General features: G+C 41.5%; 1 protein-coding gene across 1 annotated transcript in view; it reads left to right on the top strand.

Annotated features, from left to right (window-relative positions):
* LOC308382368 (phospholipid-transporting ATPase ABCA1) overlaps positions 1-12,500 on the top strand; it is a gene marked incomplete at both ends in the record, with an annotated part of 237,019 nt that overhangs the window by 161,607 nt on the left and 62,912 nt on the right. The window contains 3 exons of the mRNA XM_080860090.1: positions 1,054-1,231; positions 2,935-3,050; positions 3,610-3,754. Coding sequence (XP_080716216.1) covers positions 1,054-1,231; positions 2,935-3,050; positions 3,610-3,754 — 439 coding nt within the window. The remainder of the gene's footprint in view (positions 1-1,053; positions 1,232-2,934; positions 3,051-3,609; positions 3,755-12,500) is intronic.

Genomic DNA, 12,500 nt, shown 5'->3' on the forward strand with positions numbered 1-12,500 from the left:
TCATGTTCTACTCATTCTCTTTTCTTTTTTTTTCTAATGGTCTTAGGGTCATTCTCCTTTCTTCCCTTCTGCTGGTCTTATGGTCATTCCCCTTTCTTTTATTTCTGCTGGTCTTATGGTCATTCCCCTTTCTTTATTTCTGCTGGTCTTATGGTCATTCTCCTTTCTTTTATTTCTGCTGGTCTTATGGTCATTCCCCTTTCCTTCTACTGCTTTAGGGTCATACCTCCTTCTTTCTGCTGGTCTTTCTCTTTCCCTCATGATGTCCCAAGCTCTGTACCACACTGTAAATAAATAGAACTATCAGCGATACAAAACTTAGATTCAAGAAGGAACAAATTATCTGCTAGTAAAACTACATAGAACACAAACCCTCAGATTGCAGCGTACTCTGGACAGATCTACCCAGCCATTGAGGAGTTGAAAAATAATAGAGAAAAATTGAAAAGATAAATGATTTATATGTGATTATTCTTATCTCTCGGACGTGGAATAAAAGTATTAATTTACTCTCGAATCAGGATTTAGCACAAGATAATAGAAGTTTTCACTTTCACTGTTTTTAGATAGAGGAGTGTTTTTAACAGGTCCCTGCTTACGCCCGCCAGAGCATTATCATTCAACACTATCAATGTCTGAATCTCTCCTCTTCCACCTCTCCCAATCTTCCCCTCCAACTCTCCCTCTCTCTGCCTCCTCTCTCTCTCTCCCTCTCTCCTTCTCTCTCCCACTCTCTCTCTCTCTGCCTCCTCTCCCTCTCTCCCTCTCTCCTTCTCTCTCTCTCTCCTTCTCTCCTTCTCTCTCCCACTCTCCCACTCTCCCTCTCTCTGCCTCCTCTCCCTCTCTCCCTCTCTCCCTTTCTCCTCTCTCCCACTCTCCCTCTCCAACTCTCCCTCTTCTCCTTCTCTTCCTCTCTCTCCCTCTCTCTCCACTCTCCCTCTCTCTCTCTGCTTCCTCTCCCACTCTCCCTCTCCAACTCTCCCTCTCACCTTCTCTTCCTCTCTCCCTCTCTCCCTCTGCTTGTTCCCCCTCTCCTTTGTGTATCTATTTCAGGGCCACCACCTCTACGGACGTGGTCGTGTCCATCTGTGTGATCTTCGCCATGTCCTTCATTCCCGCCAGCTTCGTCCTCTTCCTCATCCAGGAGCGGGTCAGCAAGGCCAAGCACCTGCAGTTCGTCAGCGGGGTCAACCCTGCAGTCTATTGGGTGGCTAACTTCGCCTGGGACATGGTGAGTGGCTGTGTCGCATGTCAGTCTTGTTGGTGATTGGGTGAGGTGGCAGAGTGGGCGGGTTTAAAGGAATAAGAAAATGCAGAAGTGGAAAATGCTTGCAGATGATTGAGGAGAGAAACTACCTAAACACTTACAGTAACTTCAGAGGAAAAAGCGGTTAAATGAAGGACATGTTGGAAAGGTTTGAGCTGAGAATTGTAAGGTGCTATAGCTAACATATGCTCTAACATTCATTCAGACGTCACTTGGTTCTTCTCAGCTGGGCCTGCAAGGTCAAGTAAACTCGAACATCAAAGGAAAGAAAAAATCAGAAATACTTATGCGAGATAGAGAAAGTGGTTAAAATTCCACAGCTGAATGTGTGACATTGAATCCGTTCCCATCCCTCCTGTATGAAAGCGACAGCAGCATGGCACTGAATACATTACCAATCCGCACTTATGTGGAATCCTCCATATTTGAAATATGCTGGCAGTTAATATCCCCCAAGAGCCACTGAGAACTCGAGAGCAAGAAATGGAGATCGAGGACAAATGTAGGAATTTTTTTTTATGATTTTTTTTTTGTCGGTTGAAAAATGAAAGTCAGCCCTGATTGAAAGCGGCATGCACAGACCCCGTAAATAACAGTTATTGGTTGTTTCCATTAGTTGTGCCAGCAAACAAGCTGTGACAAACATGGGAGTGGAAATATAAATGCTTTCTCCATCTCTCTCCCCTTCGGCTTAATAGCAGCAAAGCTCACAGGTAATTTACAGCGGAAGACAAAGATGGCAGGTCGCATATCGCTCTGCCCTATTTGCAGAAACGTTGGAACAAGGGTTGACAGAGTGATGCGCAGAGGCGAGGAATGCTATTATGCAAGCGTTGAAATGGTTTTTTGGCTGGGAGCGGATGCCATTTGTGCACTCTCCCCCCTACATATTTGAATGTTTTATGGTGTTACGGAGTCTTTAAACCACGCGGAAATGAGAGCGAGAGAATAAAGGTTTTTGTTTTTTTAGACAGAATCAACAATCCGCAGGCACATAACTGTCTTTTTAGGCATTCAAATGAATTTGTTTTCCTCCGGGAATTAGTGATTAAGAAACAGAACTCACAGTTCAAATGTGCTCTGTGTCTCCACTACTCATTAGATTTTAAATCATGCTGTTATTTATGCGCCATGTTCCTTCCACATTCCATTGCCATTCATTACAGTACAGCCAAAGGTGGAATATTTTTGTTTTATGGTAGGGGGAGTCTTCATGGGAATTCATTAAAATGTTTTTTTTTTCTCTCCAGCATTCCTTCCGTCTTTGAATCAGATGCACATTCTTTGGAGAGCTCCTCCATAGCCAGGCGTGTGCTGTGCGATAAGTTCAGTCCCATTGTGAATGAGGAGAGATCACTTTCAGTGGATAATCACTCCCGACCAGCTTCAGAGAGGAGAGATAGGAGGCCTCCCTGATTAGCTAGTGAATGACCTGTAGGCGAAATCCGAGAATGGAGAATGAGCTTGTTGTAAAGACAATGCTGAGCCCAGTAATTAGAGGCTCATTAATCAACTTCAGGATTCCATTCGGAATTTTTCCATATTTCACCACGGCGCATTACGTTTCATCGCCATGGTTTTTGTTATTCTGTCTTTTTCAGTAAGAATTCTAAGAATGTTTTGTGAAGCGATTGTGCTCAGGCTTGCTTTGTGTGTTCTTTTTCCAGTGCAACTACATTGTCCCCTGTGTGATTGTGATCGTCATATTCCTCTGCTTCCAACAAAAGTCCTACGTCTCACCTCCTAACCTGCCGGCCTTGATCCTTCTGCTGGTCTTGTATGGGTGAGTGTATTGTCCCAGAGTTCTGTAAGTGTGGCAAAGAATGTGACGCTGTGCCACAACAGTCAAAAGAAAATGCTCCTTTAGAAGATTTTCAGTCTTTTTCCGTCTCGAGTTTGAATTGAATTGAAGTGTTTGGAAGGCTGTATATAAAAACAGCCCTATCGATCGCCAAGCACTCTACAAAGTTGTATCTGTTACATATGTATTGTATTCCTCGACCTTGTTTACAAAGGTTTTGAATGTGAACTAGGTTGCAATGACAATAGTTTACTCTTTATTATATTTCTGTGCATGCATTTCTTTTTATACAACCCTAACATCCTTATGGTGCACTGACTATACTAGACTACTAGAAACATATTTACATTTTTATGTCGACCATGTTATTGCAAGCCTGCCACCAACTAGGTTCTAAATATATAATCTATACATATTTCATCTGTTGTGTGTAGCATACGATCTCAGTTTCAATCCCTCCAAACAGCGTATTCCTTCACAGAGCAATAATAACACAGCAGTGTGTTTCTACCCCTCTGTTCCTTCTTCCTTCCTTCCCCAGGTGGTCCATCACACCAATGATGTACCCGGCATCCTTTCTGTTCAGTGTGCCGAGCACAGCTTACGTGGTGCTCACGTGCATCAACCTCTTCATCGGGATCAACGGGAGCGTGGCCACCTTCGTCATGGAGATGTTTGATGACGAGGTGGGAATCAACAGCTCCCTATTAAAGCTATATTTTTTTTTTCTCATTATTTTTTTTTTAATTTCCATATCACAGATATACAATCAACCACATCAGAAAACATGTTATGTAGATACAGATATACACAATCCCCCAAGAACCACACCTCCCCCTCGCCAACCCCCCGCCGCCACCACCAATTGAGACAGTCACAGACAAATCATGTCTACATCAACAGTAGATCCTTCTGAAAGGTATATCATGATTAATAATTAGTAATTCATTATTAAAACTATCACCTCATATCGTGTTTACATTTTTAGATGTATTCCTTAAGCAGATGATTTCATTCGAAGCCACTTGCACAGTACAGTGCATTGTGCAATATACCAAGGCAACGTTTCCTGTTTCAGTTTGCATAGACACAATTCACAGGTGTTACACAGTATGTCTGAGGAAAAAAGTAGCAACACATCAAGTATATATCATATTATCTGACTATTGATCCTTCACTCTATTTCATTACATAATCTGCTCTAAACGCCTGCAGATCTCTTTTTTGGATCTCATTTAATCTGTCAAAGTACACATCCCTCCTGGGAATCTGTATCGAGCCCCTTTGTCCACTGATATATGATGTTCTCCGCTCGCTTTTAGTGCTTAATTTGGATTTGAAGATTGTTCATTTTGTAAACATACATCTTTAACTCGATGCCTTTTCAAAGGCAACTTCTATGTCTGTCTGTCACTCTGTCTCTCTGTCTCTCTCTCTCTGTAGTCAAGACAGAAATGGAAGAAAAGTGCAATTTTTAGAGACATGTCCTTTTGTCTAAGTAGTTTGTGTTCAAAACGTCAAATCGTTTCCCTGGAAACAAAGATATTTATCAGAGCAGAGGTTTTTTTTCTGCCATTCACAGCTCCCTGTGAATTTACATTTGAAATGAAAATGGCAAACACAGTGATTAGTTTTTATTTCTTGTGTGCCCCGTCCACATCTCAGACAATTCGATTTCATTTGCATAAAAATCCCATTAGTTTAATGACTGTAACTCTGTCTCTAATTGATTTGGGTTTGATTTGGCACTGCTTTTCCTCTGAGCCCCTGGCCAACCGCCATCACATGCTCCACGGTTTGTGACTGCATTACCTGTATTAATTGTACTAACACCATACAATACTCTTAAACATTATATAACTTCTACCTCATTCGCTTCAGTTCACTTATTACCACCACTAATACTTACACCTGCACTTGTTATATACTTATCTACGCTTCTACGGCAATTGCTGCTTGTCTTAATTCTGTTCATATTACAATTCTGTTTTATATTCTATTTCTTACTTATTCCACTTTACATATGCACATACTCTGCACTTTAATTGCTATTTTGCACTTCTGGTTGGATGCTAAACTGCATTTCGTTGTCTCAGTACTTGTACTCTGTGCAATGACAATAACGCAGAATCTTATCTAATCTAATCTAAAAATGTAAAGGTATTTATGCATCAGTTATGGTTCCCCGTTTGTGAAAATGTTAAGGTGTTAATTTGTGTGTTTGAGTGTGAGAAAGATAACACAGGACACAAGGACCGCCTGTCCCACTTAGAAAAACAGGGAGAGGAGAGAAAGAGAGGAGAGAGAGAGGGAAAAAAATAGAGAGGAGAGAAAGAGGGGGAGAGAGAGAGAGAGAGAGAGAGAGAGAGAGAGAGAGAAATAGGCCTGGAGATTTAGCTCATCTCCCCTGTGGTTTTGATTCAGCCTATTCAGCTTTAGTTCTCCGTATGTGAAAATGTAAAGGTATTTATGCATCAGCTTTAGTTCTCCGTATGTGAAAATGTAAAGGTATTTATGCATCAGCTTTAGTTCTCCGTATGTGAAAATGTAAAGGTATTTATGCATCAGCTTTAGTTCTCCGTTTGTGAAAATGTAAAGGTATTTATGCATCAGCTTTAGTTCTCCGTTTGTGAAAATGTAAAGGTATTTATCCATCAGCTTTAGTTCTCCGTTTGTGAAAATGTAAAGGTATTTATGCATCAGCTTTAGTTCTCCGTTTATGAACATGTAAAGATATTTATGGATCAGCTTTAGTTCTCCGTTTGTGAACATGTAAAGGTATTTATGCATCAGCTTTAGTTCTCCGTATGTGAAAATGTAAAGGTATTTATGCATCAGCTTTAGTTCTCCGTTTGTGAAAATGTAAAGATATTTATGCATCAGCTTTAGTTCTCCGTTTGTGAAAATGTAAAGGTATTTATGCATCAGCTTTAGTTCTCCGTATGTGAAAATGTAAAGGTATTTATGCATCAGCTTTAGTTCTCCGTATGTGAAAATGTAAAGGTATTTATGCATCAGCTTTAGTTCTCCGTATGTGAAAATGTAAAGGTATTTATGCATCAGCTTTAGTTCTCCGTTTGTGAAAATGTAAAGGTATTTATGCATCAGCTTTAGTTCTCCGTTTATGAACATGTAAAGATATTTATGCATCAGCTTTAGTTCTCCGTATGTGAAAATGTAAAGGTATTTATGCATCAGCTTTAGTTCTCCGTATGTGAAAATGTAAAGGTATTTATGCATCAGCTTTAGTTCTCCGTATGTGAAAATGTAAAGGTATTTATGCATCAGCTCTGGTTCCCTGTGATTCACATTCAGAGCATGACTTCTTTGCTGTAATATAGTAGTGGAACACTGGCCTCTCACTGCCAATTTTTGTGTGTGTGTGTGTGTGTGTGTGTGTGTGTGTCTGTGTGTCTGTGTGTTTGTGTGTGACCCCACCTGTGTATGCACTTGTCAAGGACGTCTGCGCATCTGCGTTAGAGGGCCTGTCTGTGGCCTGTCGGCGGGTTGATTGACAATGTGATGGACAGGGGATGGTGACAGCGTGCTGACACGGCATGCGTCATTTTCTCTGGGAAATGACAGATTTGAGGGTGGCAGGCAGTCTAGATGACCAGATCGTGTCCCTCTATGAAACACCAGCTCCAGGCAGTGAAAAGGGTTCTCCTCTGCCTGTTCTAGACAAACCCTACTCCATACACAGAACCCTTGTTTGACAAGAAGACTATGGTGCTAAGGGTTCTTTGACACTGAAAAAATATTCCGTAGCTTATGGTCATTTCCACTTGGAGTTTAAATCCAAGGATTCTACCATGGAATTTGAGGGTGTGGAGTAAATGTGAGCAAGTGAATTAAGCAATATAGTACTCGTGCGAGTGGGGTAGGTAAGGGATATTCCCACGGGTGGTGTTCGGCCGTAGCCAGCGATGCCGGAGGCCGAGTGGCGCAGGCAAAATCACCCGTGGGATTATCCCTTACCTACCCCACTCGCACGAGTGCTATATTGCTTTTATAAAACAATTGTATAGTCAACCAATTCACATTTCAACACGAAGTTATTGATTTAAAAATGTTTATTCGCCATTGTTTCTCCGCAACAAAAAATAGTTCCATTGTCAACGTCTTGGTTTGGAATTATAAGAACTTTGAATTAATGGTTATCATCAACACACTATAGAATGTCTCATCGCGGAGTGATTGATTATCAGCTGTCCGAGTGGGTTGTTCTGGGATAATCCAACTCATGGAACGTCTCTCGTCCAATCAGAAACAGCATAATAACGCGATAGAACCCAATTGTTTTATAATGGTGGATACAGAATGTCCATTTTTGTTACTAGGGACCTACACGATGAAAGAGTCTTTTTCACTGGTCTGCTGCATTTTATTCTCTGTCCTTTTCTGAAGGATTCTATGTAAAACCCTGAGGAGTCCAACTGTGTTGCAGGACCTATAAGGGCTCTGTGTTGATTTTCTTTTAATGTATAGAAAGTGTAGAAAATATCATTGTGCTGTTGAGAATATGAAGCCACCTATATGAGAAGGTCACAGCAGGCTGAATGTTAGGGAAGCCATTATTAATCAATTAATCAGTCAATCAATCAATCACAAGTTCAGAGGTAGGTCCCATCAGAATTTGGCGAACGGTAGTCAGTCACTTTGAAGTCACCTAACAGTCTGCAAGGGGCGCAGAATTAGAGACAGTAATACAGGATTCAACACTGGTAGGCCTGCTAGCATCACAGGGCTGTAGACTGATCACTGAGTCGACCATTCTTTACTCTCTCATCTGAGGCCTGCTAGCATCACAGGGCTGTAGACTGATCACTGAGTCGACCATTCTTTACTCTCTCCTCTGGGGCCTGGCCACACATTGGCTTTGGGATCAGTACCTCGTCATACCTTAAAGCTATGATGATTTAGCCGAGTCAAGCGCTTGATAACTCACTGATGTGATGCATGGGAGTAGGAACAGAACTCATTTTAATGTATGGAATATAAGCATTTTAATGTATGTAATATAAGCATTTTAATGTATGTAATATAAGCATTTTAATGTATGTAATATAAGCATTTTAGTGTATGTAATATAAGCATTTTAGTGTATGTAATATAAGCATTTTAATGTATGTAATATAAGCATTTTAGTGTATGTAATATAAGCATTTTAGTGTATGTAATATAAGCATTTTAGTGTATGTAATATAAGCATTTTAATGTATGTAATATAAGCATTTTAATGTATGTAATATAAGCATTTTAATGTATGTAATATAAGCATTTTAATGTATGTAATATAAGCATTTTAGTGTATGTAATATAGGCAGACTTGTAGGTTATGGTAGATGGTGGGAATGAATTGCATTCCCTGGTAGGTGTTGCTGGATTTGAATATAAACCTCCATTGTGTATTTTTAATTTTATTTATTTTTTTGTTTAGTTGAAAGTGCAAGTTTGAAGCATTGAAGTTTGTAGACAGAACAATGTTTGCTTTCGCCATTTAATCGTTTGTAATGTTTATCAGCAGCACAAACGAAAGCTACACTGTACGTACAGTGATAAGAGAAAGACATGAGTGTGAGCACACGCAGATAGACAGACAGGGCAGATCCATATATTCCACTGGGTTTTAGAACGTATATCGTTTCAGTACCAAGTGTTTGTGTGTGAGGGGAAAAAAACACAGCTGGGTTTGTGGGGACCGCCTGTCCCAGATAGAAAAAGAGAGAGAGAAAGAGAGAAAAGAAAGAGAGATGAAGAGAGAGAGAGAGAGAGAGAGAGAGAGAGAGAGAAATAGGCCTGGAGATTTGGCTCGTCTCCCCTGTGGTTTTGATTCAGCCGAGATGGCACCAGCGTGGAGAAGCCACCGATATTAATCACACACTCTTCCGTTTCCTTGCTCGCTCTCTCTCTCTCTCTCTCTCTCTCTCTCTCTCTCTCCCTCTCTTTCTCTCTCTCTCTCTCTTTCTTTATCTCTCTCTCTCTTTCTCTCTCTCGCTCTCTCTCTCTCTCTCTCTCTCTCTCTCCCTCTCTTTCTCTCTCTCTCTCTCTTTCTTTATCTCGCTCTCTCTCTCTCTCCCTCTCTCTCTCTCTCTCTCTCTCTCTTTCTTTATCTCTCTCTCTTTCTTTCTCTCTCTCTCTCTCTCTCTCCCTCTCTTTCTCTCTCTTTCTTTATCTCTCTCTCTTTCTTTCTCTCTCTCTCTCTCTCTCTCTCTCTCTCTCTCTCTCTCTCTCTCTCTCTCTTTCTACCCCCCTCTCTCTAGCAGCCTATAGGTGTGGATTCCTATAGAAAATCAATTGTTCCAACAGACTGCCTCTTTTTTTTTCTGTGAGAATCTGTGAAGGATGTTGGCAATGTTTCATCCATAACAATAAGACTATAATTAATGTGAGGTGCTTCGACAGGAAGTGGAAATGAACCTGAGGTTCTGAATATTGCTATGGAGATCTATAGCCGATGACATGCATCGATTTGGATGTGGGAATGAGAATATATGGATATAAAAGAAATATAAATCTTCAAGTCTGAATGCACGACAATACCCCTGTATCGTTTCACATAACCCAACACACAGCTATATGCAATACATTGCACACAGATGGCATACATAGTGGAGGGTATATGTAGTGGTAGGAGCTGAATTTGTGAATTTAGTCTATAATAGAACAAGAAGCAAGTAAGGCAAGAGATTCCTTATCAAACTATTACACTTTGCTCATTAGTAGCCTGTAACAGGACAGCATTTTAAAAGTAGTGGGACGACGTGTTGCCGGTTTATTTCTGTTTTGCTGGAGAGCTGTACAGATGTAGGTTTCTGGGATATTTGCTGTTTGTGCAGTCCCCTGACTGAGTACAGGATGCATAAGTAAAAACAAATCATTACAGTGCCGCTCAGATCCTAGATGTGTATTTTAAGACGTAGCAGCCCTACATACATTTGACTTATCTGATTCACGGTGTCACCCATTTGCTAGAAAGCAGGTCTTTGAAAAGTGGACTTAGTTGTATATCTAGTCTGAGAAACTGACTAATGGTCAAACGCCCTCAGCAGTGCCTTTCTTTTTTTTCCAGTTTTTTCTTCGTTTTTCATTCCCCGAACCATTTTTAAGTCCCTATGGTCTAGAAGGCGGCGAAGCTCTGGGAATATGAGTAGCTGGAATATGGGTCACCCAGGGGCCTCGGAGAGTTCTCCCCCTTCGAAGCCTTTTGAGAATGATTTATTGGTTTATGGGGCGAACTTAGGAGGAATTGTCAAGCGTTTCATCAACGTCTGAGGAGCCTCTTAGATCTCGTTGATGAACGCCCAGTCGAGATGAGATCTCGTATTGATCTTGAATTATGTCTCCATCTCTACCGCAATCTCTTGCTTAGACGAATGGTCCTCCAAAAAAGAAGGTCATCTCTTTTTTTATTATTTCTCTATCTCTCTCTCTCTCTCTCTCTCATGCTTTCATCATTTCATTTTTGTTTTGGACTTTATTTATTTTCCAATTTCTTTCTGCAGCAGAGGCTATCCTAAGCGAAAGACCAGTAGCACTTAGGTATCTGCTCTAGACAGGAGACTGTTTTCGAAATGCAATCCATGGCTTGTCCAAAAAGAGACTTACTGGTGAGCAACTTTTTAGCTAAACTAAATAAAGTTTTAGCAAGATGCCTCTCGTGCAAACCTAACCCTTATATCAATTTGCTCGACAGGAAAAAAAAGAGGGGCTCCTTTGAAATGCAATCTGAGCTTCACTTCACTCCGTAAATGACCTCGGCCTGTAATGAGTTGGACTAAATGTGTCTTTCTAACAAGAGGAGACATGACCGGCAGTCTGGGAGGCGGAGAGGTGAAGCGTTCAGTGACCTCAACCCACCTCTCCTTACCATGACCCCTGACACCATGACCCCCTGGCACCATGACCCCTGGCAGCCTTCAGTGGCCTTCCCTCTGATCAAGCAAGTGTGTGTGTGTGTGTGTGGGTGTGCGTGTGCGTGTGCGTGTGCGTGTGCGTGTGCCTGTGCCTGTGCCTCTGTGGGTGTGTGTGTGTGTGTGTGTGTGTTTGTGTGTGTGTGTGTGTGTGTGTGTGTGCGCCTTCAGTGGCCTTCCCTCTGATCAAGCGTACATCTTAAACCTCTGACCTTTGCCCGACCTTTGCCTGGACACCCTCTTCCTGTCCTGCCAGCATACTTCTGTGTCTGAATCTGCCTACGGCGTACTGTATGGCAATGAATCCCTTCTGCACTGGGTAGTAAATCTATACCCTAAATCAGTGGTTCTCAAACTGTGGTACGTGTACCACTAGTGGTACGCGGCTCCCTCTTGGTGGTACTCGGGCAGTTTTCCATTTTTTATGACTAGGATATTAATCATTAAAATATATTAAAAAAATAATTTAAACAACTAGATCCCTATAATTTAAGTTTGTTATTTATATGAGCCATGCTTATTCTCCTGATCAGGAATTACAGTGAGGTAATAACACTTAGTTCCTATCGCGCGGCATGCTACCGAAGGTCAACGATTGTTACAATTGTGGTACTTGGAAAGCCAAATATTTTCTGAGATGGTACTCACGGTGAAACATTTGAGAACCACTGCCCTAAATGATATTAAAGCCACACTTGAAGAACACTTTCCTTAGGTTATACAGTATGTACTTTATATTCTATGTACTGCACTTTCAAATGATTAATACATCCAACAAACTCTTTAACGAGTATATTACCAAGTGTTGTCACAGGGATGACAGTAGTGTTGCCACTCCCACATATGACCACATACCATCAAGGGGAAGTACAAGACAAACACAAACGACCTACCTGCAAAAAGATGTCTTAAAAATGGTGAAACGCTGCTGTGGTATTCAGTATGCGAAAGCAGACACGGGCTGAATATCATTCGGTTTCTGGTGAGCTGCTGTCGTCCTCATTAGAAGCCCCTCTCCACACACACAAAAACACACACACATAATACACACACACATAATCAGAAATGATATGACCCTGTTAACCTGAGCGAAGAGAGAAGCAACCGATAGCCTCTGAAGAGATCAGGTGTTTCATGCTGACGAGCCTAGTGAGATGCGGAGAGATTAGGAAAGAGTGTTTTGTCTTGCACAGCGAGCGGCCCATACTGTTTGGGAGATGGGAATGATGCGGTTAGTTCTCTCTCTATTCCTTTATCTCTCTCTCTTTGTCTCTCACTTTCTGTCTCTCTCTGTCTGTTTTAGCCGGGAGGGCCGGAGAGTCGGCCGCTGTGGATTTTTATTATTTCCTCTTTTGAAGAGTATTCTGAAAAGTGTGTGTGTGTGTGTAGGTGTGTGTGTGTGTGTGTGTGTGTGTGTGTGTGTGTGTGTGTGTGCGTGTGTTTCCTCGTGTGTTCCCTCTCTTTTGAAGAGTATCCTGAAAAGTGTGTGTGTGTGTGTGTGTAGGTGTGTGTGTGTGTG

This window comes from Sprattus sprattus, assembly GCF_963457725.1.
Source record: "Sprattus sprattus genome assembly, chromosome: 21".
Lineage (NCBI taxonomy): Eukaryota > Metazoa > Chordata > Actinopteri > Clupeiformes > Clupeidae > Sprattus > Sprattus sprattus.